Here is a 27,639-nt window from a genome sequence, read left to right on the forward strand (position 1 = left end):
TTTCTTAAACCCATAGATTTTCCTCTAAAAAGTCAGGCATACCACATCACCAATATGCCAATGAAACACTCTCCGTTTGATTTCTTCGTGCAGGTTTCAGCCATAGATATTATTCACCCTTGGATAACTGCTTAACACCTCAAACTAAATCCCAACAAACTGGAGTTTGTACGTATTTCTCCTCAACTGGACTCAACTAATATTCTACACTGCATGCTGTTTGACTTGAATTTACTCCTGATAGGCAACTCAGTCTCCAAAAACACAGTCAGAAAAGCCAATCTTCAGCTCAAAGTAATTCATGGGCTTCAGCCTTTTTTGTTTTTTTACCAGAACAATATTTAGAGGAGATAGTCTTAGTTCCCATTGTCTACACAACAGATTACATTTTTGGTATTCTATTCTTTGGCATGGCAATAATTTACCAACCCCCCCTGAAAGCTGCACTTCACGTATCTTCTTGACTCAAGGCTAGCACAGACTGATTCAACCAAATTGCCCCGTTCTGCTCAACTGGAATTAATTTCCCATTGAGGACAGATCTGCCTTCAGACAAGCATGCTTTATACGCTATTACATTTTGAAGACTCCCTCTCCTTGGCGATTAAGAAAAGGATCTGAGAGGGTTATTGTTAACTTCACAGCTCTGACACTCCCATACTTGAGACTCCTGTCTTCAGCAATACATTCTCTGAATGTGCTTCCAAGGTTTGGAACTCCTTTGCCACTTCTAACCACACTATTTCATCTGTATTGCCCCTAAAGAAAGAGCTGAAATATTTGCTTCTTGGGTGGTCTTACATTAACTATGTTCCTGTGACTTTTGCTTTGTATCTTGTTGTTCATGCCTCATATAGCTCATGTCATTGTACATGCTTCTTTATATCCTGTACAGCATGCCATTGCACATTGTAAATGCTGTTTTATACCCTGTACAGCATGTACAAAGTAGTGGCATGTTAGGGTCCAGTATGTGCTATATAAAAACACTAACTAAATATTAAATAAATAGATAACTAGATACCATGTATGTGGTACCTCTACTAACACCATATTATAAATATTGACTCAAAAAAGAAAGAAGTGAAAGATGTGGCTGCGCCACTGTGAAGGACCAGGCCCATGATGGAGGGTGAAGACTGGATGATTAAGATCAGAGTTCAGATCACAGGACAAAGAAGGGTCACAGTGGATAGAAAAGGTGAGCTGCACTGGTGAAGGGGGTTGACACATCACCTGGACATGGACCCATGCCCATATTAAGGGTGTAGCCCTTTAGTTGACACTGCACTAAAGTCATCATACTAAACAAAAAAGATGGGGCTACATGGTGGTTAACATCAGACCCTAAATTGCTGCAGACGCACGTCCCCCAGTGTAGTGGATCCAATTTAGTTTTAATGGGAATCAGGAGTTTAGCTTAGACCTGGGGATTCCAGCCCTGTGCCCCATCACCCAGTGACTTTTAACCTACTTAGCTTGCTCTGTTTTAGCACATTTATTTATTTATTTTTCTCCAAAATGTCTGCTATGGTTATAGTTAGAAAGATGTTTAGTTTCACATTATCAGTGCCACTCAGTAAAGGCGCCACTATCAGCGACAAAGATATACGAGATATGTAGGTATTCACATCATGTACTTTTGCACTTTCATGTGAAGGTAACAAAGTAACTTTTCATGGAATTGTTTATATAATTACTGCCCCAAGCATGCCATTTTATCTATTGTTTGGGAACATACCTGCAACAGGGGTCCTACAAGGTCTGTATAAATACATCTCACACATTCAGGATGATCAGAGGGATTCCTACCAGATGCCATCATATATATGCTACACGTCGCCTTGATACAGACCCAGCCTTCGTGTCACCATGGAGTCTGATCTAGAGACCTCATTCTAAGGTAACATGGGTTGAGGGGCTCTTCTCATGGACATGGTACTGGCAGATTAGGTTTAACACACCTAGCTCTCTTTAGGTTAGAGATTAGGTTCATCATGATAGAGTATTAGTGCTTAATTCACATCTATTTCATAGTACATGTTATTGCAAGATGGTGGGGGGGCCTTTGTATTCATGACTCTTGTTTTTACCATTCTGTTTCTTGCATTGTTCATTATCCTCATCATTGCAGTCAATGCATTTTACAGTAAATTGCAGTCTTGTTAATAAAACCTAATAAAAAATTCACTGCATCTCTTTCATTGCCTGTGTGTGAACGAGATATGTTGCTCATGTGAGAACAGGGTAATCTCTGTTTAACCACAACTCCCCTGAGATGTTGCACTCTTGAGTCCATGCGTAAAGGCTGATACAAATCATCTTTTACTGTTTGGGTTTTTGGTGAGGTACTGCTTGTGAGCCGGGAGGGTTGGGCCAACAATTGTGACTTGTTGTAGGGTTGGCTTAGTCGCCTACATACAAAACCAGCAGTTTTGCCTAGAGCAAGAGTCCAGCTACGACACCAGCAGGCATCATATTTTCACCCAGAAAGGAAGTACAGAATGGTGACGCTTATGTGTGGCAAGCAGGTGCAAATATACCTGTTAGAGCACTGTAATTCTTCCCCAGGATCCACACTGGGTCTGCAGTCTCTGGAAAATCTTCTATGTCAGCAAATCGCAGAGTATCGTAGGTGAGAGTAGCTGGATGGAAACAAAAGACATACCTCCACTTCAAAACCTATTCAGTGGCATAAAAACTGCAGCATAAACTGACTCTGCTATAAACATAACTGAACATGCCTGAAAAGATGTCAAACAGAGGAATCAAGTACTAATGCTGATCACAGTATATGAAAAGTAGCTACAGTTATCTTTTAGCATTAAAGAGGTTTGTGGACTTAATTTCAATGTTCACACTGCCATCATTGATACCACTCTCAGCTGCCCCAAAAATCGCTGGCATGAGGCTGATCATCCATTGCCCCTACCTCAAACCTACAACTTTCTAGAATCCCCCATCTAATGAAACCAATGATCATGGACTTCTAATCTTAGAGCAATCAATAATTACGAAGCCCTGAAGATCGCCAAGTAAACAAAATAGTCCTAAACCAATTAGACATAAATGACCATCCATTCAGATTATTCTGGGTAAATTGCTAGAAACATGATTTTGTCCCCTTCCCACAAAATTCCATTTCAGATTGCTCAAAGATTAAAATGGTGTTTCTATATACCTAGTTTGCCTTCACAAATATGAAGAGGACTGATAAACTACTCTTCTAACCACATCTTTCTCCTTGTTATGATGGGAATCTTTGATATGGCAGAACCGGACAGTATTAAACGTACTTTTAATAGCTTATCCACTTCATTTGGTCCTTTTCAGCTCAAGCTAATGAAGGGAAAAGCTCCTTTCCTCCACACATGTCTTTGTTTGCTTGATTCTTATTTACTGACTTAACGCTATATTTAGGAAATATCAAAACGAGCTCTGTACTATTGTGTGCTACTGAAATTTTGGGGTCAGTCCTGTAGATGTACTGAACCCAAAGGATAATTATGAGCATTTTGCAGTAGAGGAAAACTGGCAGGAGTCCCTCACTCCTCCCACACACAGTGCTATGCACATAGAAAATAAGGGTGTAAGCAGTCAGACAAACCTGAGGAAATAGTGGTTTGGAAATCAGACAATCCAGCAAAAGAATCTCTTACGTCTAAATATAATATTGCAGATCCCCTAACCCCAAAACTATCACCTACACAATATTTTATAGTGCAATATAATTAATTATATCTCATTCTTGCATAAATCAGGTGAAAAATAATTACCATCATAAATATAAACATCTCACTAACTAAAAATAAGTGTAAAAGCTGGATATACACCAAACATTGCTCATACTTATCATACATCCCTTAGCTGTTAGTCTAATTCACAATCTGTATTATAATGAGCTGGCTTTCAGATTGATGTGTTTTATTTAGTATCAAACTTGCTGAGTCATGCTGATAAAGGTTTGCACTTAAGAGTGTGAACACAGTCCAGATTTAGAAATCCTAGCTCCCTGAGAGGCACAGGCTTTTCCAACACAAGAGTTATGAGGAAGGAATTCAGAAGGACCGCAACTCAAACATATCCCCTCTTACACTGAGATAATGTGCATTGGGATTAGCCTTATGAGATTTACAGGATTGTTTTTATTAGCAAGTTCCAGAGCCCTTCGCGACATGGATGAACATACACAAGAAATCCACACCATATATTTTAAAAGTCTTCAATGAAAATGAATGCTTTATCCTAATGCAACTATTATATATAAACATCTCGCTTCATATGAACAAAATAAACAAGATAATACTGGCAACTAAACATAAGATTATATAAAAGACAACATAGTTGATAGTTTTCAATATACCTCGTCTATGATGGAACTCCTACGTTTCTAGATTTTACCTGAACTAAACCTATTCAGCTCCAAAAATGCAGACATGAGTTTCTCAGTTGGCCCTGACACATTCACTTACAAGATGTTTTTCAGCATGCTGACTGATACAGTGTGAGGTTTCAGAAACAAGGCTTCTTTGTGGCTATGCTTGGCATTCCATACTCAGAGAAGACAGAAAAGACTTGAGGTACAATTTGATGGCCGCCAGAGCCGAGATGTCTACATTGTGAGCTTCTTCCGCCTTAGAAATCCAAAGATGGCCTTTTCATTGGGATGCTTATGCATCCAGTTTAAATACACAGTATATTTTTTCTTGAAGAAATTGAATTGTGTTATCTAGATAACACAATTCAGATAACACTTCTTCTCTAGCCCAAATCAAACTGATTGCCTGCCAAAAGAGCTTTGGCTTACACCTCCTGAAAGCAATCACTAAATGATCCCAATTCATGGTCATTAGCTGAGATTTCCTAGTTTAAACAGAAGGTTTATAAAGTGCACTTCCAGATTTAATCGCTTCCAAATATCTGGGATAACTCACTAGTGCCTCCCTCAAATGCCTATTTGCACAAGACATCAAACCAAAAGGTTTTCTGTTTTGGATGGTTAGAGTGAGGCTTAAGCAAGGCCTGTCCAATAGAGACAGACGTCAATAAAAATCTCCATGACTGGCACAGCACTTATAGTTTCTGATAGACCGGTCATAACAACACCACAATTTGAAAACAGAAATTTCTTTAAAAATACTTCAGGGGTAAAAAGGTAGCACATTATCCTCAAACCTTTATGCTGAGTTTACGACAATGTACATACATGGCAGTTTGGTGAGAACTATGTGAGAAAGACCTAGAAGTCTTAGTTAACAGGTTATGATTCCAGATCCAAAATGTCACTTTATAAGTATACTCAAAAGCTGCATGATATAAAACATAATCAATGGTACAGCTTGGACCATAAAACGCTGACAGTTTATTGGTTTGTAGAAAATTAAGCATGTGCACATTTATTATATCTCGAGCCAAAATGTGATTACCTAAATCAGTGTCTCTATGGTCTACATGACCAAATGAATTGTTGCCTAAAGGATAAATATCAAAAGTGTTAACAGTTAATTTTGCATTAAAATCACCAAAATTAACATATTTGATTGAAATCTAAACTATTTGTCATAGACCGATAAGCTATCATAAAACCAAATAAACACTGAAAATTAAGAATAATTCATATTTATAAAATCCTTGTTATAAAAATCAATTAAATACACATTGTTATCGTTCAAACCGTTAGGCCTGAAACTGCTGACACTGGGTGTCCAAAGTAGTAATTTTGCCCGCTAGGTACAATTTAAACAAGCTGTAAGGCATTCCTTGGAGCTCACTGAGCTAGCAGGGATGGCTGGGATAGAAAAACAAATGAAGCATCATTAAACACAGTGGTTGGTTTCCTGTAGCAAAATGCTTTTCACATTAATCCACCCATTTCAAGCCTCCAGTTTTTATTTCTTTAAGTTGTTTTATCATTGTAACATCCCCCATTATTCATGGGAGTTATGGGGGTTGTAATTTAATTTTTCACTTTCTAATTTTTATTGTCCTACAGAATACCTGTGGTTCTCTTGTCGACTGGATTGGATTTGTTTGTGGGTTGGCGGTGGTAGGCCTGGGGCATTTCTCTTAGGCTCACCTTATTTGTTACTATTACACCTATTAGAGTTAGCACTATCATTAAAAACACCTAATAAAGTTATTTATATTTTTTGTCATTGATGTTGTAATGATAGATTAGGGATTGTGTGACATTTCTCCTTTCTAAGATATCTTGAAAAGATCCTCCTTCTATTCCCAACCCTTTTGTGTTTTTTTTAAGCAGTCGCTTGTGTTTCTTCTTCCTTCTCCTTAGCGGGCCCCAAGGCAAAAATGAAAAAACTACTTATATCAATCATATTTCACTCCACCTTCTAATCAAGGATGGCAAGTACATGTTTGTTTGTTTGCAGTAAGACACATATTCCAATTTGATTTGATGGAAAAATTTTACTAGAAGATACCACATTTGGAAGAGACACACTCACAATCTGTTTGACTGATTAGTATTGACTACAATTAAATCTTTCCCCAAGCCGGAATTTATTTTTGCGTTGGGGACAACATATTATTCACTGACAATTCAAACATAACATACACACAATAAATGTGCTTCTTGCTGTATCTCCAGTGTGGACACTTTGGGCCTCATTACGAGTTTGACGGAGGGGATTACTCTGTCCCAAATGTAACGGATATCCAGCCCGCCATATTACAAGTTCCATTATGTCCTATGGAACTTGTAAAAGGGCAGGTGGGATATCTGTCACGTTGGAAATGGACTAATCCCCTCCGCCAAGGTCGTAATCAGGCCCTTTATCACGCTTATGGCTGTTCCACTTTAACATTTAAATCATTAGGCAACATTGCCTAAGTATCTCAGAAGCGGATGGAATAATGTCCAACTCTAATGAGATCAAAACAGGGGGAAGTAGAGGCTGGGATTTTGTCTCAAACTGGCCAAAGTACAGAGAGACTTCAACTCAGCTGGTGGTGATAGTACAGACGTTTTTAATAAAGTAGATGCAATGACAATATGTTAATTTGTGCTTAGCGACCTAAAAAGGCTTAGTTACATTGTCCTGAAGTGAAGCAAGTGTAGGAGATTTTTTTTTTCGCCAGTGAACAATGGACAGACCTATTATTAGATATGGTCAGTGCCAATTTACCTAGCAGGGTTTTTTTTCCTGCACGCTTTGCGCGAACAAGACTTTGCTTGTTGGGCAGCATGTTAAGCACCTTACTTGCTTACTCACTCAAAACTGATGAAAAGTAGGATTTGAAGTCTCCGGCCATGTGTGCTTGCCTGGTGTAATTTGCTAACACGAGGACACAATTCAATTCTGTTCCATGGAGCAAGCTGCGGGCAGCAAGAGGTTTTCCTAATTTTAAAATCCAGCTGGACCCCAAAACAAAGGCCTGACTTAAAGAGGCATCAGCCCTTCTTTAGTTGAAGTATCATCCTAGCAGGGAGCGATCTTGAGTCTAACACCTAGACCCCAGACCAAAGGGGAAACAAAGGCATACAGCCCATAATTTGACCAGTACTTAAGAGAAACTATAACATGGAGACAGATTTATGACTTTGTTCAAACCCCCCACCCAACCCACATGTAAGAGATGTGCTTGCACTGTAGGAATGTCAGATCTATCTGTCTGTATTAGTAATTACACAATTATTGATTTAAATGGCACTCTTTTTAAATTCTTTTATAGGGCTACTCATCCCAGTGTAGGGTGTCCAAATGCTTTAAATCACACAAAAAGACACAATAAATCATACACATGTGTAAATCAAGATGCAGGAAACATTATTTGAGAGAATGAGGGTTATAAGGCATAGGAAACACATATTGTCCATACTTGTAAGCATAATATGTTAAGAGTGAATTTTTGGGAGAAACAAAAAGTCTGGATAAAAAACTGAATGCATTGATTGGGGATGCCTAACTAAAAAAACTGTAGTAATTCCAAGAGAAGCCCTTCTTTGCAATCTTAGAATAACAACAGATTGAAGGAAAAAAATCAATAAGGAACTAAAACTATGACTTACAGTTTATATGCAGCTCCTTGATACCGATAAATAAATCACTGTGCTATATTAAAAGGACCGCAGCTCATGAACATGAAGTAACAAAATTATCTATGCCAAAATCAGTAGCCCACTTACCTAGCTACATAAAATAAAAATCTGTGATCCACATGTTACACAATGTGCTTTACAGCAGGCATGTTAACTCTCTATGCTACTAAGAGGCAAAATGCTAACTAGACAAAACATGGAACTCACCGAGAACTACATTAATCACCATAGTTATCTTACTGCCCTTACAATCCCTTCAAAATAGCTGGACACACTTAGATCTTCAATCGCAGCCACCGGGCCACTATAACTAAATGAGGGGAAAGATGGGGTTGCCCAGAATGGGAAAATGATGAATGGTACCTGAGTGAGTTACGAGCACCCTGGAGGCCCCCTGACTGCAGCTGATTTTCTACAGCAGAATTGAGATGTCACTCAGCAACGGTAGACAAAAGAGCTTCCAGCCATGATGGACAGACTGCCAAAATGGGCCTGGTACTGCATAGTGGAAGAGCCTACTGCCCTTGCTGCTTGAGGTGCGCAGTGGCTGCTCGCAAGTGCCTCAACCCTGTAGAGGCCTTCCCTGCTTAAAGATGAGCAGGGCTCTTGTTGTGCGGCACATATAATAAAGAACTCTAAGGGTACACTGTGACGCATGGAACCCACGTGTTAGAGTGTACTTGCAACTTTCAACAGAACGTATCCTCCATTTCTGCTTCTGTTGATGCATGGTATGCGTTCTAGTGAGCGGGATGCTGATCGGAGCGGTCTTTCTGGTTGGCGGAAGTATAGCCAGTGGCTGAGGTAGGAGGGTACCTCAACCACTGGCCACACATACCGAGCATCAAAAGCAGCAGAAAGTGAGGATGCTCTTTCCCCTATGTTGCAAACAAATCCTGGAATTACCTTTTACAGCACATCAGAGCCTTCTCCTCACTTCTCGAAATCTGGAAGAAGCTGAAGACCTGTTTTTTCCAAACCAGCTACGAGGGACCTGCAAAGCCAGCCTCATCCAGCTTCTGGCACCTCCCCACGCAGCTGCTCAACCCCTGAATACACTCACTTACATAACACACATAACATCATGAAACAAGGAAGCCTGCACAGTTGATCAGCAGGTGTCATTATCACTAGAAGCACGCTAGCTCACGATATTGTTCAAAGAGCCTGCTCTAATGGCTTGCCTCCCAAGCTCTCAACAAAACACAACTTGCATCATAAATACCATCCCTCCGGTGAAAACATATATTTCCAAGCAATTAAAAGTAAATCAAATAAGTTCATGCTTATCAAAAAGCACATGCAATGAAAAGTGACAAACGTCATACTCATCTTTGCTCCAGACAACAGGGACTCTAAGTCCCAGGAGGCTGCGGTCCAGGGGGCAGCCCCAACACCACCAGCACGCATCAGGAGTGCGCTTTTAGTGCATTGGGCTTCCCGTGGCGCAGACTCATCTTTGCTCCAGACAACATGGACTCTAAGTCCCAGGAGGCCGCGGGCCAGGAGGCAGCCCTAACACCACTAGCACGCACTGGGAGAGCGTTTTTAGTGCATTGGGCCTTCTGCAGCACAGGACTCATCTTTGCTCCAGACAACAGGGATTCCAAGTCTCAGGAGGCTGCGGGCCACAAGGCGGCCCCAGCAACAGCAGAATGCACTGAGAGATAGTTTGTAGCGCGTTGGGTCTCCCGCAGAGTGGGACAAGCACAGGACGCGAAGCCAAGGCCGAGCCCGTCCGTGCCCGTCAGTCGCCATTAGAGGCTGGGATGGGCCACCCCTCTTGGCTCTAAGGTACTACCGTTCATCTCTTTAAACAGTTTAATTGTGCTGTAGCATTTTCTCACATCTAGCGCAAGGCTGAAGGTAGCCCCATGGCAAAGGACGCTCAACCAAAGATTTTGAAGCCATCACACAAACCCATTTTTAAGTTGTCAAACTGTGTTGCCACGGAAATTGACACTCTAGTAGAAGAGGTGGAAACTATACTGAAAGGGAATGAGAGGGGAGTGCAGAAGGAGGCCCAAGAGCGGTTCGTTGCCGTCCTTTTTAAAACCAAAATCGTCCAAAAAGGGACCTATGGTAAGCAATACCCTCCAGGAAATTGGTGTTAGTGCACCTAGTAGAAATACAGTTGTTTATGAAGTGCCCTGCTCAAATCTCTTCTGTCTGTTAGAAAACACAGACAAACCCCCCCCCGCCAAACAACCAGCAACTTTGATGTAAACTCAGAAACATCTAGCCCCAGGACATATATTTTGGCTCTCACAAAGAGGTAGTAAATCTTATCACTGATCTGAAAAATGAGGTCAATGAACTTAAATCAATGGTGATTGCGGTGCTCTCCTTACTCCAAACAACAGTAAAGGAAGGGGATATGTTAGAAATGGGGTCTCTAGTTGGCAGTAGGTTTGCACCCTGTCCAAGTAGGGACCCTCACTCTAGACAGGATAAGGGAGATCCCTGCTCGGATAACCCCTGCTCACCCCCTTGGTAGCTTGGCACAAGCAGTCAGGCTTATCTCAGAAGCAATGTGTAAAGCATTTGCACATAAAACACAGTAATAAGTGAAAACACTACAAAAGGACACCACATCAGTTTTAGAAAAAAAGCCAATATTTATCTATATAAAACAAGACCAAATACGATAAAAATCCAACAAACAGTAAGAAAAATATAAATTCTGCAAGATTTACTCAAAACTACAGTTCCTTGAAGTCGATAGCTCCCCCATGGGCTATCACAGCGTTGTGATCAACAAAAACAACAAGTCAGGCAGGCCGCAGCGTTACGGGCCAGCTATGGTGTCGGGAAGACCCGCAAACAGTACCTTGGATTTGCAGGGCGTTGTGATCCTTGCGGTGAGCTCCGGAGAGCGGCGTCACTGAATTTGCGGTGTCGGTTCCGGAGTCGTTGCAGGAGTCATTGGGCCCTTGAGGTCACACATGTTGCAGATCGAACTCCAGGCTGATGAAGCCAGGTGCACCGGTGTGGATGGCGTCAGGGTTGCTGTGCGAAGCAGGACGATGCGACGTACGGTGCCCACAGGTCACGGTGAAGTCGTCTGATGACAGCATCGGGGAGACCAGGGTCGCGGTGCGAAGCGGAGCAATGCGACTATGTGGCATCGGCAGGTCACAGTGCAGGCCAGCGGCGTAGTTGGCGGCATCGCTGTGGTTTCTCCTCTTGAACAGCACAAAACACACAGTTCAAGAATGCTGCTGGCCGAATAAACTGAAGTCTTTGGTGTCCCTAAGACTTACAACAGGAGGCAAGCTCTACTCCAAGGCCTTGGAGAATTTTCTCAAGCAGGACACACAGCAAAGTTCACCCTTTGCACTCTTTTCAGGCAGAAGCAGCAACTACAGGCCAGTTCAGCAAAGCAACACGGCAAAGGGACAGTACTCCTCCTTCAGCTCTTCTCCTGGGCAGAGGTTCCTCTTGATTCCAGAAAGATTCTAAAAGTCTGGGGTTTGGGGTCTTCTTCTCATATCCAGTTCTGCCTTTAAGTTGGCAAACTTCAAAGCAAAGTCTCAAGTGTTTGCAAGATCCTTCCTTGTCCAGGCCAGACACTCACTAGGGGGTCGGAAACGGAATTGTGTGAGGGCAGGCACAGTCCTTTCAGGTGTGAGCGACCACTCCGCCCTCCCCTCCAGCACAGATGGCTAATCGAGATATGCAGGCTACACCCCAGCCCCCTTTGTGCCACTGTCTAGAGGAGAGGTGTGAACAGCCCAACTGTCAAACTGACCCAGACGGGGAATCCACAAACAGGCAGAGTCACAGAATGGATTAAGCAAGAAAATGGCTACTTTCTAAAAGTGGCATTTTCAAACTAACAATCTAAAAACCAACTTCACTAAAAGATGTATTTTTAAATTGTGAGCTCAGATACCCTAAACTCCACATTTTTATCTGCCCTCAAAGAGAATCTGCGCTTTAAGTATATTTAAAGGCAGCTCCCATGTTAACCTATGAGAGAGATAGGCCTTGCACAGTGAAAACCGAATTTGGCAGTATTTCACTGTTAGGACATATAAAACACACTAGTATATGTCCTACCTTAAACATACACTGCAACCTGCCCATGGAGCTCCCTAGGGCCTAACTTAGGGGTGCCTTACATGTAGTAAAAGGGAAGGTTGAGGCCTGGCAAGTGGGTACACTTGCCAAATCGAATTGGCAGTTTAAAACTGCACACAAGGACACTGCAATGGCAGGTATGAGTCATGTTTACAGGGCTACTAATGTGGGTGGCACAACCAGTGCTGCAGGCCCAGTAGTAGTATTTAAATTACAGGACCTGGGCACCTCTAGTGCACTTTACTAGTAAATCAAATATGTCAATCATGGATAAACCAATCAACAGTACAATTTCTATAGGGAGCACTTGCACTTTAGCACTGATTAGCAGTGGTAAAGTGTGCAGAGACAATAAACCAGCAAAAACAGACCTAAAAAAATAGGAAGAAGGAGGCAAAAAGTTTGGGGATAACCCTGCAAAAGGGGCCATTTCCAACAGGATATAAAGAGGCACCTCAAAAAATTCTCAAATCACGTTATGTGCACCTCTATTAAGCTAACAAGTTTACCGGGTGCTAGCACCCTTCAGATAATCAATGGGAAAAGAGTACCCTTGGAATGAAGCAAAATGGGTACAAGGGAAAATAAATACAGTAGCATCAACACTCAAATTCGTCCCCAAGTGGCAGTGGCAAACACAATGGAAGGGCTGTCGCTCACTAAGGATCATTTCAGTGGTCATTCAATATATATGTGCAAGGTCTCCAGGTTACCATTGAACGCCAGAGAAGACGTCATTTAAAAATAAAGTTATCCATTAGGTCAGACACGTGAGACAGTGCTGTTCTATTATACATTCAGATATCTTATTTGTTAAACAACATTCAGGGGAGGCAGACCAATGGGACACGATTGAAATAAAACTAGACCGTCTGTTTTAGTGGAGGACCTGATATCTATGGAGGTTCGATATCCACCACCCAACAGCTTAAATATTGTCTTTAAAAATCACCGGCCCGAGAAACATATTTCACCCTCGAGGGCTCTCACCACAGATAATGTAAAAATGTTACCATCTTTAAGGGCCCATACCATGGAAAATATCAGAAGGGAGCATGAGAATTTGCCCAGGTATCATAGATTGCCTGAAAACACATATGAAGAGGATCTATCAGACATTGATTGACTATAGGAAGCAGCTGCCCCCCAAGATACAAACACATTGACCCATGGTCTAAATCCATAAATAGAAATTAACGGGTCCTCAAAGGTGAAAAGTCAGAGGGTGCTACAACGCATTGAGGCTGTAATAGTTAATAAGAATGGTGACCCTAGGAGGTTGGATGGAATAACAAATGTAAAGGACCTATATAATTCTTCTGCAGGGAATTGTTCTATTTATCTTGCTTTAAATGTATGGAATGTAGCCAGTATACAAAATAAGGTTGATGATGTAGATTGGTGTTTGTTCACTGACAATTTCAGTGTATGTTTGTATGTTTATTCCAGGAAACGTGGGCCACCACAAATGTGCATAGACAAGGTCATAGTTCATTTTGCAAAGAAGCAATTCCATCACCTGTGGGGATGGGGCCTTATAACATGGATAAAAATGTCCCTGGGCTGCACAATGAAGGAAATATATGTTGATTCACTTGATATATTAACGGTCAGCATTAGGTTTAAACAGGGACCCCCGCTTTTGTTTGTAAATCTTTACAATAGACCGGGTCCCTCAGCCAAACCTCCAAAACTATTAGCCATCTGAGCACACTTGTAGCAGAGTTATCATCTGTGTACCTTGTCATTACTGCTGAAGATTTCAATGTGTCATTGGAACCCCACCCTCTATTTTCAGAATTCACACAGGAAGAGGATGTAATGTGGAGAATCCCATCCCTTTCACCGTCCAGGAATCAGTCTAAGACAAGTATTAGGGCATAGCAGACCATGGGCTTAATGCGGATGTAAGGTTTGCGGACATGGAATGGGCATTTCCCCTCAGATAGTCCGGCTAAACTAACTTTTTTTCCCAGGGAAGCTATAGTAGTTTTATTGAGTATGTGTTTATAGATCTAAGGATATGGCACAAGATCGTGGATCTCAGGGTAGGAAATCAACAAAATAGTGATCATCTTCCCATAATGGAATACAGGGACAGGCAGTCTTTCAGTCGAGGGGACACTTATGTAAACAAGATGCCCTGCTCTCTTTAGTGGTGTCGAGCAACCAGCGTGCCATAAAATGGGACACTTTTAGGAACTCAAGTGCTCTAGTAGCCAGGACGCATAATTTAGGCCCTCATTACGAGTTTGGCGGTCACCGGATCGCCACGCCGGAGGTGGCGCAGACCGCCATGTTACAACCACGGAGGTGATCCCACCCTAACACAGCCAAGTTTCTGCCAGTGCGATCGGCCTCCCAGCGATATCCACCTCCAGGCTGGCTGGGACCAATTCACCACCCACCATATTACGAGTCAGCAGACCGGCAAGATTTCTGGGGGCGATCCGACCGCCACGAAAAGCATCACGGAAACAGTCAGTATAAAAAGAGCCACTTGCCTCCAGGTACACAGACGCGTCAGCCATGGAACCTGAACTGGAAGTCTTCCCACTGCTGTATTTCGCCAAATCACCTCCAGGACCAGCAACAACGAAGATGACAAAAGTAAGTACCCCCGCCTAGCACACACTGGAGGGAAGGGCAGTATTACACAACACACACACCTGGCACGGACAGCGACGGCCACACAAACATGCAAACAAATGCCCGTATCAACACACACATCTACAGACACACACGCAAACTACACAAACACATACGCTAGGCTTTGGAGGGGTGGGGCATGGGCAATATTAGGGGGCCATTGGAGGACTGGGAGGTGGAAGGACTTGGTTGAGACATGGAGCTCGGGGGCATCACAGGGTGAGACAGGAGCAGGGAACAGGTCGATACGGGCAAGGAATTTTTTTTTTAGGTACGCAGGGTGGTCATGGGTAAAAGGTTTAGGAATGGAGGTAGAGGGAGTGGTTGTAGGAGGTGTTGGTGTGCTGGAAGTGGATGCAGGTGTGTGCAATGTGTGTGGTGGGTGTTTGCTGGGTGGGTGAGTGAGGGCGTTTATGTTTTTTGGGAGGAGGGGGAAGAGGGGAAGGGAGATGGGATGCAAGATGTGTGAGTGTATGCTCTTGTGGTCTCTGTGGGTATGACATGACTGGCCGCGGGGTCAGGGAGTGTTGGTGTAATGATAGCAGCTGTGAGTGGTGATGTGCATGTGAGGGAGGAGGTGGTGGGGGAGACAGTGTAGAGAGTGCTTATTTTTATGAAACAGGTGTGTGTTGACTGTGTGTATGCTTGTGGTGTGTCCTGTGGTGTCTGTGTTTGTTTTTGCGCACCCTGTCTATTGTAGTGGGTGAATGCTGGTCTGTATGTAGGCGCTACATGCCGACCAGAGCTCCTATTACATGGCTCCACGACACGATATTACATACCTTTGTAATAACGCAAGTTAAGTTGGTGTTTACTTACACACCACTTACGAGCATTCCTTACGGATTTCTTGACACATAACCACATAAATTGCATATTGGTTTTAAGCACCAGAGGGACTACTTTCCACTTATTGCCTTGAATATTTGCACTATACCTTATTGAGTAATTTTGGTATCCTTTGCAGCCCGGAGGAAATCGCGGGGAGCATTTTCTCCTATGACGAAACACGTGTTGGCTGTTTTTTCTGTTCCATTTAAAGATTAACTTTTCATCCCAAGATTCAATTGGAGTTTCTGTTAACCTGTATGGTCTACTCAGATTTGAATATTGATTTGTCAATGCAGTATTTATGGACTACTGATCTCATATTATCATTTCACGTGTGCCTTGACCTCAGTTGAGCTGGTCTGTATGTGTGCTCTGTATGGGTGGGGGAGAGGGGTGTAGGATTGGGCACAGGTAGCTGGAGGGAGGACGGAAGATGAAGGGACACTGGCTGCTGTCAAAAAGGAGGGCAGAGCCTGTAACTATCTCTACAGGCCAGACAAGGCACCGTGAATGCCTTCCAGGTAACATTACTCTGTTGCATCTGGGATGCCAGTCTGTGGATGGCATTCACGATGGTTGACTGCCCCACAGAGATGGACCTCAGGAGATCAATAGGCTCCTCATTGAGGGCAACAGGCCTGACTGGGGCAGAGGCAGAGGTGCCTGTGGCGAAGGAGACACCCACCCTCCTGGGTGAGAGGGCACGGGCAACTGGGTGGGGAGTCACTGGGAGGGCGGTGCTGGTAAGGGGGGTGGTGAACAAGGATGGTGCTGGGATGGACCCAGATGGGTCCGCCATCGTCAGGGAGCTTCCATCAGAGGAGGAATCTGAAGATGATGTAACTGTACCGGTCTCCCCGGTGGTGCTCCCCTCGCTCTTCCTACCACTGGTCCCTTCGGCATCGGTAGACTCTGCCTCCTGAGTCCTATGGGCTGCAGCTTCTCCACTCGCCGGTGCTCCTTCTCCTTTGCCTGATGATGCTGATGCACACAAGGATAGAAGAGGTCAGGCAGAGAGGGTGGAAGAGAAAGAAAGGGAGGAAAGGGTCAATACCGACCCATCTAGCACACATACCAAAAAGTACTCTACTCATCCTCTGGAGTGGCAAGGAATGGCCATGATACATTGTCCCCAAATATTGGTCATGTAGACATAACCTAATATTCAAGCTGTTACCTACTAATTTCCACAAAACGACTAGTTCGGACATGCTGCAGTCTGTCATCAGTCGTTCTACAATGGTAATAACTACCAACTACCCACATATACTTACCAACCTGACACTTTTGACATTTTTTTTAATGTCCTGGATACATACATTGCACACAAAATATAGGACAGGTAGGTAAAGGACTCATGATGTACAGAAGTCTGTTGAAAATGCAATGATTTCACAGTAGACGTTCCCTACTCACAGTACTTATTATCCAATATCAGTCCTGACAAGGTGGCATTGGCAATCTAAATCAGACTCAGGGATAGAGAACAGAGGTTTGAGAATCCTTCAATATAGGAAAGGAGTGTGTCTAAATGTAACTTGACAAGGAGGTATAGCACCAATATATTACTGCCAGCATGGTGTTTAAAAGCTAATTTACACCACTTCTAAACAGTGTAAGTAATAGCCAGAGACTATAATCTGATCTTATGTACACACACCTCATTAGTACCTAAGCAATCTAACTGACACAATAGAAGCCCATTCAACTGATATTAAACAGTCTGTACTTGTGGCTGGAGTGCTACTCTCAAGCGCCCAACTATCTCCGGGTAGGCCACTGCCAATATGTGGGCCATTAGGGTGGGTCAGGGTCAGACGGGCACCCCTCCCTTGTTGGGAGGACGTCCCCAGCTGGGTCTCCGTGGTCCTCCGGCCCAGCGTCTCAGGTCCTCCGACCAATTTGTGCATTGGGTGCTCCGCCGGCTATGGACCCCCAGGGTCTGCACTTGCTTGGCGATGGCTCTCAATATCGTCTTTTTCTGATGGGTGCTGACCTGTATCGGAGACAGACAAAAGGAGATAATCACGTAGAGTTACAGTACACCTACAGCCTTGGCCTGCACACAGCATGCACGGTTCATGCTCATACCAAGTCCACATTACGCCATTATCAATCATACAACACAACCCCAGAAGTCAATCATGCCATGTCAGTATTCACACACTTTCGCCATCAAACACCACCCTAGCTGATAAGTATTCCACATTGTACTGACCTTTTTATCTGGAGCCCCATACAACTGTCAATATAGGGGTAGGACCCCTTCCACCAGTTTCTCCAGTTCCTCCTGGCTGAAGGCTGGCGCCCTATCTCCTGCAGGACATGCCATTGTGGCTTCCAGATAAAGAACACAGCAGCTCACACAGTGGAGTTCTTGCTTGCTTGAGTGTCAGGAGTCAAGTGAGCTGAGCCATAGAAAATGACGGTCACGGCAGCCGCGGTCATGACCGCCATCGCCAGCGGTGATCATCATTGTGCCTTTTCCTATAGACATCAATGTTAACAAATGAGGAGTTGCATGGCGGTTCCACCCGCCTACCACCATGATGACTGACGCCGGCGGAATGAGGTCACTTCCATCTGTCCTCTGCATGCAGGACAGGCGGCTACCATTTTACATATTTTAATGGGTTCTATGTCCTCCTAGTGTGTTATAGCTTGATGTTAAACACTAGTTGATTGATGTACGAAGTCAACTCAACTGAACTCACTGGTGAAGTGAGGGTCACCTGCCAATATGTATGATGTATCATCTTTTCAATGTGTGGAAGTTTGATAACTGTCCTCGATTTTATTACTATTTCTGACTTCCATGTCTGTACAGACCCCAGTGATAAGTATAGCAATTGTCTTTTCAGCCAGGATGTCGCAGTTGTGTAGTGCGTGAAAAATTGTTTTCCTGTGTCAGCAATCAAATACCTTTCATGACTTGTCCTGTTTGCTACTTCTATGGTGTACTTTTTGTAACAACAGTGTAGGAGGTGTCATTAATTTTGTACTATCCTATGCCTAGATACTGTCCAATGGGGAGAATGAGAAATGTACCAGCCTACCAGCCCCTACCAGTCGACCTTGCTACCATGGAAGAAAGACACATTTTACAGACCTATTGTCTGAACCGTCAGACCATAAGGGAACTGTGTACCCAGTTGGAGCCGGATCTCCTGCCAGCCATACGTAATCCCTATGCCATCCCTCCAACAGTACAGGTGTTATCAGTGCTCCACTTCTTAGCCTCTGACCCTTTCTGGTGACAGTGGGCTTGGCAGCAGGTATGTCACAGCCCATGTTTAGTTTTGTGTTGGAAGATGTACTGTCTGCTTTGCCAGAACACGTGGACAGCTACATAAGGTTCCCACAACGTGCTACTTACCGACTGTGAAGGCTGACTTCTATGATGTATCACATATCCCTCATGTAATAGGGCCCATAGATGGCACCCACATTGCTTTGATCCCTCCCAGGATCAATGAACAAGTATTTAGGAACTGGAAATATTATAATTCTATGAATGTGCAGGTGGTGTGTCTCGCTGATCAGTACATATCCCAAGTGACAGCCAAGTTCCCTGTATCTGTGCATGACTCCTACATTCTGAGGAACAGCAATGTCCCACACATGATGGCACAACTACAGAGCGAGTGGGCTTCGATCACTGGTGAGTTCATTATTTTGTTGTTCTACAGTTAGCTATTCATTCTTCACAGATTACCTTATGCCACACCTGGATTGTAATGTGTGCAGATGTCTTCTACACAGGTAACTCTGGGTATTCTAACCTATCATGGCTGCTGACACCAGTGAGATATCCCAGGTCAGAAGGTGAAAATTACTACAATGAGGCCAATGGCAGGACAAGAAGGGTGACTGAACGCATGTTTGGCTTACTAAAAGCTGCTGTAGTGTTGGCAGATGAAGGTGCAAATGATAATGATGAAGATCGTGATGATGAGGATGTTGTGCACTCAAGAACTCAGCTGATCCTCCAATGACAGTCATGTATGAATGCAAAAACTGTTATCTGAAACTGTTCTGATCTACAGTGTGGCTGATGAGATGTCACTTATTGGTATTATGGCTACTGTGCAGATGGTGATTGACTTATTTGTACACGATGAGAAAACGAGGGATATGATATAGACATTCAACACAAGTGTTGCAGTACAAATTGTCTTACTGACATGTTTACACTACGTGTTGCACTACCTTGTGTGACAACTTTTATTGGAAACAGTTTACATCTTTTCACATGGATTTACAATTTGGGCTTACTGACACAAACATATACTCAGTTGTAAGGCTCTCCCTGACAGAAATTCCAGCTCAGGATGTTCAGAAGCAGTCACTGAAATTGTAACTTTGGATACTGTTTGGATGTGTCAGCTGTGAGGTACTGACATAAGTTATAGTGTGGGAGATGTAATGTACTGTAGGCAATGTTACATTCATCCACATTGAGTAATTCAAATCCCATTTTGGAGGTTTGTAAGAGTTCAGCATGTTTAGTGGCCACCTAAATTGAGATCCTAATGTGTCTATTCTCACTGTCTCTATTATTTTCAGGTAATGTTGTTGAGTTAACTCAGTTTCCTGCCTCATCTGCTGGCTGCCTTTGGAGAAGAATTCAGATCCTGTATAAGGAAGACCTACTTTTTTTAGCACTTTCCTCCACCTTCCATCCCCTTCCGTGACATACGTTCGGCTGACATTTTTTGACATTTTGATTTCTGAATACAAACATTGGTATATCGCTCAATAAGAGCACGTAAACAGTATATGTGCTCAATTGAGTTTATTCTGACAATATGGTTGAAAGTGGAGAAGAGTGGGGTCATGGTGTTTGAAATCATCAGAGTAGTATGCACAGGGGTGTGTGTGGGTAGTTCAGGTCCAGTATCCAGGGGCCAATAGAAAATGGTACAATGACAGTGGAGAGTAAATCGGGTGTCTCAGTGGCACACAAGGGAGACAGTTCAGGAGAGGGTCACTTCCTGTCAGTGGGATTGGTCTTGCCTTAATTTCCTGTAGGATGTCTGGCTCGACGACCACATTTGCAGTGGCGGGGGGGTTCCTCAGCTACAGATGGAATGGTGCTAGTGGCCTGTGAGTCCAGTGGCAGGGCCTTCATTCCACTAGCTGTAACAGATGTTGAGGGCTGTGTTGGACTCAGGCTAGTGGAAGGGGCCTGCTGGTGGGTGGAGGACTCGCGCAGGATGGTAGTTCCTTCAGCACCCGTGCAATGGAGGCCATGGTGGCATTGAGTATCTGCCACTGCTGCACGGACTCTCCTGTCCTGGGATTGCTGGCATGCCCCCAGGACATGGGAGATGGCCTCCTTGCCAGTCGTTTTCCTGGGTGGCCCCATCCCTTGGCCCACGGTGACCTCCCACTGGCCCTAGTCCCCTGTGCCTGTGTCCCTGGCACAGTGTGCCCACTCCAATTGACACCAGGACCTTCATTGTCTTGGGTGTTAGGGGGAGACTCAGGTTCCTGTGCTGTTGGGCACACTGCTGACTGAGCTGTCCTTGGGATACAGGTTTGGGAACGTGGAGATGGCTGAGGTGTTGTGGTTACAGGTGTGGGCTCCTCTGCAGTGGCTGGTTGAGGCTGGTTGTGGGTGATTGATCAGATGTCCCAGATGGGCCAGGTATGTCATCCGGATCCAGACATCCTGAGCTGTACTCATTCACTAGGGCCTTCTTCCTGTGGAGGACCGGGAATTTCGGTGATGTGATGCCAGGTGACAGTAGCTGTTGTACTTGTGGATGGACCAGACTGTTGTTGATATCAGGTTTGAATGATTGTAGACTGGTGCCATGGTGCATGCTGCTGTTTAGGTGCTTCACAGGGATGACAATGACAGTTGCTACAGTCCAATTTTACATTGCTGGAGTATTATGTCCAGAAAGGTTTCATCTTAGATGTGGGATTGTGTCTTTTATGGTGCATTACTGTCATTGCCATGTCATGGGTTGGAAATGACACCTCAAAATTATGTGACATATGCCTTGCTCATACATGCAGGTGTTCCAATGCTGAATGTGCACATTTTAGAATACTTTAGTACATAGTAATAGATTGTGGGAGTAGTAGTCCATCCAGCTGAGCATGCTTTCCTTTAACTTGGGGGGTATTTGGTTGGGATGGTGTTAGTGGGGTGGTGTGGACATGCGTGGGAAGGGTTTTAGCTGATTAGGGGGTTGAGGAACAGTGTAAGATGGGCTGATGTGGCCAGTGATAGGGGAAAGGGTCGTACGCGGTACGGGTGCACAATGTGCCTGGGGAGTTTACATGACTTACCAGTCTCCAGTCCTCCAGGTATTCCAGTCAGGCCCCTGGATGCAGGATAGCCAAGAGCTTCTCCTCCTATGCTGTGAACTACGAGGGAGGAGGAGGGGGCCCACAATCAGTCCTGTGGATGGCAATGTGGTGTTGTGATGCCATGGAATGCACCTTCCCCCGCAGGTCATTTCACCTCTTCCTGTTGGCTTCCCTTGTGTGTTAATGGATTCCCACTTAGTTTACCCTGGCGACGATCCTCCGTCATAACTCCATTTTCCTGGCTATAGATGTTTGCTTGACCTGTGCTCCGAACAGCTGTGGCTCAACCCTCACAATTTCATCTACCATAACCCTCAACGCTTCATCAGTGAAACATGGGTGTTTTGTGGGGACATGGTGATAGTTTAGTGGTTGTTGTGGGTGGTGCAAAGGGTGGAGTGTTTTTTGGTTTATGGGGTGTGTGGGGTGGGTGGTTGTGTGTGGTGATGGGTTGTTGTGATTGTGTGCAGTGGTGATGTGTGTGTGTGTTGTAGATGGTGAAGTTGTGTCATGTGTGCTGAGTGTGAAGTGTAAATGTGCCTATGGTATGTGGGTGCTCAGTGTTGACTTCTTGGGTCCTCGCTGTCTCTGAGATCATGGTTGTGGTTGCAAAGGATTATGGGATGTGTGTTTTATAGTGCTGTGTGGGGTGTGTCTATGTGTATCAGGTGTGGGGTATTCCTATAGTGGAGGTGGTATTTCAACTGCGACGGTTCGCACAGCCAATGGTCTTCCGTCGTTCAAAGACCGCTGTGCTGATTTGTGGGTCGTAATTTGGAGGGTGGAATGTTGTCAGCGTGACGGTGTGGGTGGTGGGACCGCCTCGCCGTTGTTCAGCCTGGTGGTGTCGGATTTGTGGCTGTTTTTTGGCGGTTTTGCATTTGTGACTCGTAATACGGCGGTCTAGTTTTGGCTGTCATGGCGGTCTTTTGCCACTCGCCACCGTGACGGTCTTACTAAAAGACCGCCAAACTTTCAATGACCACAGTAGTCTCCAGTCAATTGTCGGAATTTACAACTAATATCCATGCTCCTGATCAGATCATAGCTAAGCATGATAAGCTGTTTTCTTCGTTGAAGATATTATTTGTCAGGGACGACAAAGGAAGAAGGCAGTTGAAACTGGGCAGTCAACAAATGGTTCGATAATAGATGTAAAAAAGCTAAGACCAGACTTTTGGAAGCGATAAGACAGAAGGATAGACCTACAATAGTCATGGCTAGGCGTGCCTAAGCAGATGCCATTAAAATAAGTAAGGCACAGTGGGAAGCGGACACATGGAATGAACTACTAATAGCTGCAAAAGAAAAAAACGCTAAAAGCTTTTGGTCCCTGGTTTCCCAAAACTTTACTTTAAGTGAAACTGAGTCAGCCATTAAGGCGCAGAAAATGGGGAAAGTGCCTGGGTTAGACAGGATACCGGCGGATCTGAAGATTTGAGGCCCTTATATAATTGTTTGTCAAATGCTATTCTGGCAGGTAGTTATTTCCCCCGCTCTTGGAAAGGTGCCATTACAGTACCCATTACCAAAACAGAAGACAAGTCGGTTCTGGGTAATTACAGACCCACTAGTTTGATAGATAATTTCCAGAAAATATTTCCTTATCAAATATTTGGCAGCCTTTGGAAATGGATTATGGAGAAAGACACTCTAAGCCACTTACAAGCAGGCCTTAGGCAGAAGACAAGCACAGTGAACCAGATCTTCCGTTTCTTCACAATAAAGAGGAAAACGGTTGAACTGGATGCTGGGAGACTGTTTGTAGCCTTTGTAGATATCAAGTCTGACTTTGACTTAGTCCCAAACCATAAACTATGCAAAATTCTCTGTATAATTGGTGTCCCCGGGGCCTTGATGACACTTAGTTGTGTGGATACGGCAAATTGGATGATGGAAAAAATAGAAAATTACTTCTTAAAAGCACTATTAAAGATCCCACAGAGCTCCACAGATCTCCCTATTCGCCTGGATCGGAGTCTGTAATCTATTGCAGATATTGCCGCTCTTCAGTGCAGTATTGGATCAGGGTAAGGTCCACAGAAGCACTAGAACATTATATAGTACAGCTTAGATGTCTGTGGTAGGGTCCGCATGGTGAGAACATTGTGTGGTGCTGCTATGTAAAGAACAGTTTTATTAAATTAGGCTTAATCTCCAATTGGTCAGACCCCTTACATCTTACCAAAAATGCTTTACAGAGCCTAAATGATGCATATTGGGCTAGTGTTCAAATGGATGAATTAGTATCTGTATGTTCGGGTAGCCTGACGAACAGCTTCCTGTCAATCAAGTGTTTTTATGAACTAGAACATTATTTTGATACTTTTTTACAACCTTCAGCACGTGCATTTTACATTAGATTTAGAATTTGATCTTTACCTTTGCATAATTTTACTACCAGATGGAAACAGAATCACAGATGTACTGACTTTTGCCCTATGGGATGTATGCCTCAAGAGGACATCAGCAATGTTTCATTTTACTGATGGGCTTACAAGAAACAGAGGGCTCATTGGATTAGATCCTGTCGTAAACTGTTGGGGCTCAGCGATCGTCACTCAGCCTTTAGGAGTTGCAGAATTGGTACCCAAGGCCATGTTGTGTGTGCTGTAGCAAAGTTTTTAACAGCGATATGGCACATTAGGTTAAAGACATTAAGTGCCAAGGATATATTCTAAACCTGAGGGCCTAAAATGAATTATGGAGCACATGTGTTTTATTTTATGTTTTAATGAATTGTATATATTTCGCTTTATATGTAGATTTTAATCTTAGAGGAATTGGGGAGGTGTAGGCTACCACATTTTAGTGTATGATGGTTTTAAATTTTTTGTGATTGTACCTTTTAAGATTCAAATGAATTGAAATAAAGGATGATTATGATGATGAGGATGACAAACTTCGTAATTCTTCCTACAAACAAGAAAGGCACAGGCTGTGAGTCCGAACTCTTCGCGCCCTCACTTGAACCTTGCACTATGACATTAACAAAAGAAGACTTGTTCACAAGCTTACACATCTTTATAGCTGAATTAAGACAGGAAATTAAGGAAGGCATGAAGAAAGGCCTCTAAGAGCTTAAAAAATACCTTTGCCGTAAACTTGATGCATTAAAGAATTATGCAGCCTCAAAAGAATCTAGATTAATGGAGATGAAAATAAAAGTGGACATTCTCCAAGAGAGCAATAGCAAAATGAAACAAGAACTTATGTGTTGGTTGATAAATCTTCACAAAACTTTCTGAAAAAATATGATGCTCACTTCAGCTGCTGTCTGGAAAGTTCTGAGGTGATCTGTCAAGCGGGGGCCGAGAAAAAAAGGTGGGGGTCCCAAAACGAGTTTTCCCATGCATTTTTCCAAAGAGATTTTGAACAGACTGAACCGCTGGACAGAATGACACCAAAAGTGGCAGGAAGGTCGCTCTTGGTCCAGAAAGAGGCTTTTTTGTTATGTGGTGTAAATCCATTCAGTAGTTTTTTGAGATATTAAAGAAAATTCAAATTTGTATAGATAGGGAGGTGAAGGCTCTGTGAACCTTCCCAAGCTCATTCTGAGATCTGATTGGCTGCCAACACTTCAGCCAGGAAGTGTTGGCAGTCATCTTGGGACTCGGCTTCAGCGGAGTCCCAGAAAAAAAAGCTAAAAAATAAGAAAAGGGGCTAGGGTGAGGACCCCCTGACCTCTTAGCTCTGTTGCGGTGGCCCAGAGGCCCCCCACAGCTCCAGGGACCACCTCCCCAGGGCAAAAGATTAAATTAATGTGGGGGCCCATGCAGCTCCTCTGCAGCTCAGGGACCGCCATCTCCCTGGACTAAAGATTAGGATGATGCGGGGGCCCGCGCAGCATCCCCCCCACCCCACCGCAGCCCGAGGGACCACCACCTCCCTGTGGCAAAGTTTAATGTTGGTAGGTGGCCACATGGCCCCACCTCGTGGAGCCAATAATGGCCATAGGAACCGCCACCCACCTGGGCCGGCCCCTGCTATGCCCCAGGGTGCCCAAACTCACAACAGAGCTGTTTGCTCTGACTTGGCAGGAGCTTTGACAGCTCCGCCAAGTCAGAGCAAACACTCCTGTTTTAGCAAGTGAGAGCTGTCAAAAACACTGAACGTTTCCTCTATTTCCCTGCTGGCAGACATGCAGGCAGGGAAACAGAGGAAACAAATGCTCTAAAAGACAGGGAGCTGCATCTTTAGTAGCTCACTGCCTGTGAGAGCAATGCTGGCTCAGATCCAGGACAGATGGCTGGGCCCTGGGGATAGGGTCCCTGGGGCAGAGATCTGCCTGGAGAGTGGGGAGGGGGGGGGGGGTCAGGCGGTCCCCTTCCCCCCTTAAAAAAAATGATAGAGCCAGGCCATGGGGAATGGGGTCCCAGGGCAGAAATAGGCTGAGGGAGGGAGCCATGTGGCCCTCCTCCATATACTGAAGGCCAAGCCCAGGGGGATGGGGTCTCCAGGGCTGAGATCGGCCCAAGGATAGGGGTGTCACGCCCCCCCTTATGGAATTGTAGTGGGCCCCGGAGCCAAAATCGGCCCAGGGATGGGGGTGGCACCCCGACCCCTACACATTGAACTGTAGCGGGTCCCGGGACCGAAATCGGCTGGGCGATGGGGGGGGGCGCACGGCCCACCCTCCCCCACACTGGACATTCACCCAACGAAGCAACACTTACTAACTAACCAGTAGAAAGTGCTCCAGTTGGGTAGACATTTTGTGCAAACTGTGGACTCTTATTTGATAAGCGAGCAGGTGAGCTTCCGTTCTGGCCATGACGCTCATTTAACTGAAATTAAACCTAAACAGGAAGCACTTAAAAATAAAAATGTAGTAGGTGCCCCAGTTGAAGCTCCACTTCTGGAAAGCACAAATGATCCTAACTCCTAGACTTGGCAAAAGCAAAGCAAGTGTGTTTACTTTGCCATTCCATATTGTAAAATGATCTGAAATCCTTTGTGGTGGTGAATGCATCTTTCATCAATTGGAAGCAATAAACACTCTCACACCCACATAGACCCTCTCACACCCACTTTCACACCCAGACAGACACTCTCACAGCCACTCTCACATCTAGAGACACTCTCTCACACCTACTCTCACACCCAGAGAGCCAGGCCCTGCGGCCAAACCCCTATACCCATCCAGTCCCTCGCCGTGCATAGTCTTTTGAGCCCTTTTGGCAGAAGGTTGTGCACAGCGGTGGTTGGATTAACGTATAGTAATGAAAAGTACTTTACATTTAAAAAAACAAAGAAATTCACTGAAAAAAACAAAGGTTACAGGGACATTATAGTTAGGAAATATAATTTAAAAAACCTTAGAAATTCACTTAAAAAAACACACAGGTTACAGGGATGTTATAGTTAGGTTCTGAATTTACACGCACAAAACCAGAGAAATTCAGCTGTTAGAGTTATTTCAAGTAACTATAGCTCATGGCCTCGCCATGCACTGCTAATTACCCCAGATATTACAGCACTCATGACAACTTTTATAACGTCAAAAAATACATCAATTAAACATTAGAAGTCAAATTATTGAAGAACAAATTGTGCACGGGGCCGTGCCTTATAGTTACCTGAGGCCGCGAGTTAGAGTTACTCGAAACAACTCTAACTAAAACGGCAATCATTCTGTCTTTGGTTGCCAGCCTACAGAAAGAAAGAAATAAGGAAAGAAAAAGGAAAGAATG

The 27,639-nt window shown here is 44.1% G+C and overlaps 1 protein-coding gene across 2 annotated transcripts in view; it reads right to left on the reverse strand.

Annotated features, from left to right (window-relative positions):
- Positions 1-27,639, reverse strand: part of ATG4B (autophagy related 4B cysteine peptidase) — a 483,533-nt gene that overhangs the window by 419,637 nt on the left and 36,257 nt on the right. For both annotated transcript variants that reach the window (XM_069213627.1, XM_069213626.1), the window contains exon 2: positions 2,544-2,645. In XM_069213627.1, coding sequence (XP_069069728.1) covers positions 2,544-2,645 — 102 coding nt within the window. The remainder of the gene's footprint in view (positions 1-2,543; positions 2,646-27,639) is intronic.

Source organism: Pleurodeles waltl, chromosome 11, assembly GCF_031143425.1.
Source record: "Pleurodeles waltl isolate 20211129_DDA chromosome 11, aPleWal1.hap1.20221129, whole genome shotgun sequence".
Classification (NCBI taxonomy): Eukaryota; Metazoa; Chordata; class Amphibia; order Caudata; family Salamandridae; genus Pleurodeles; species Pleurodeles waltl.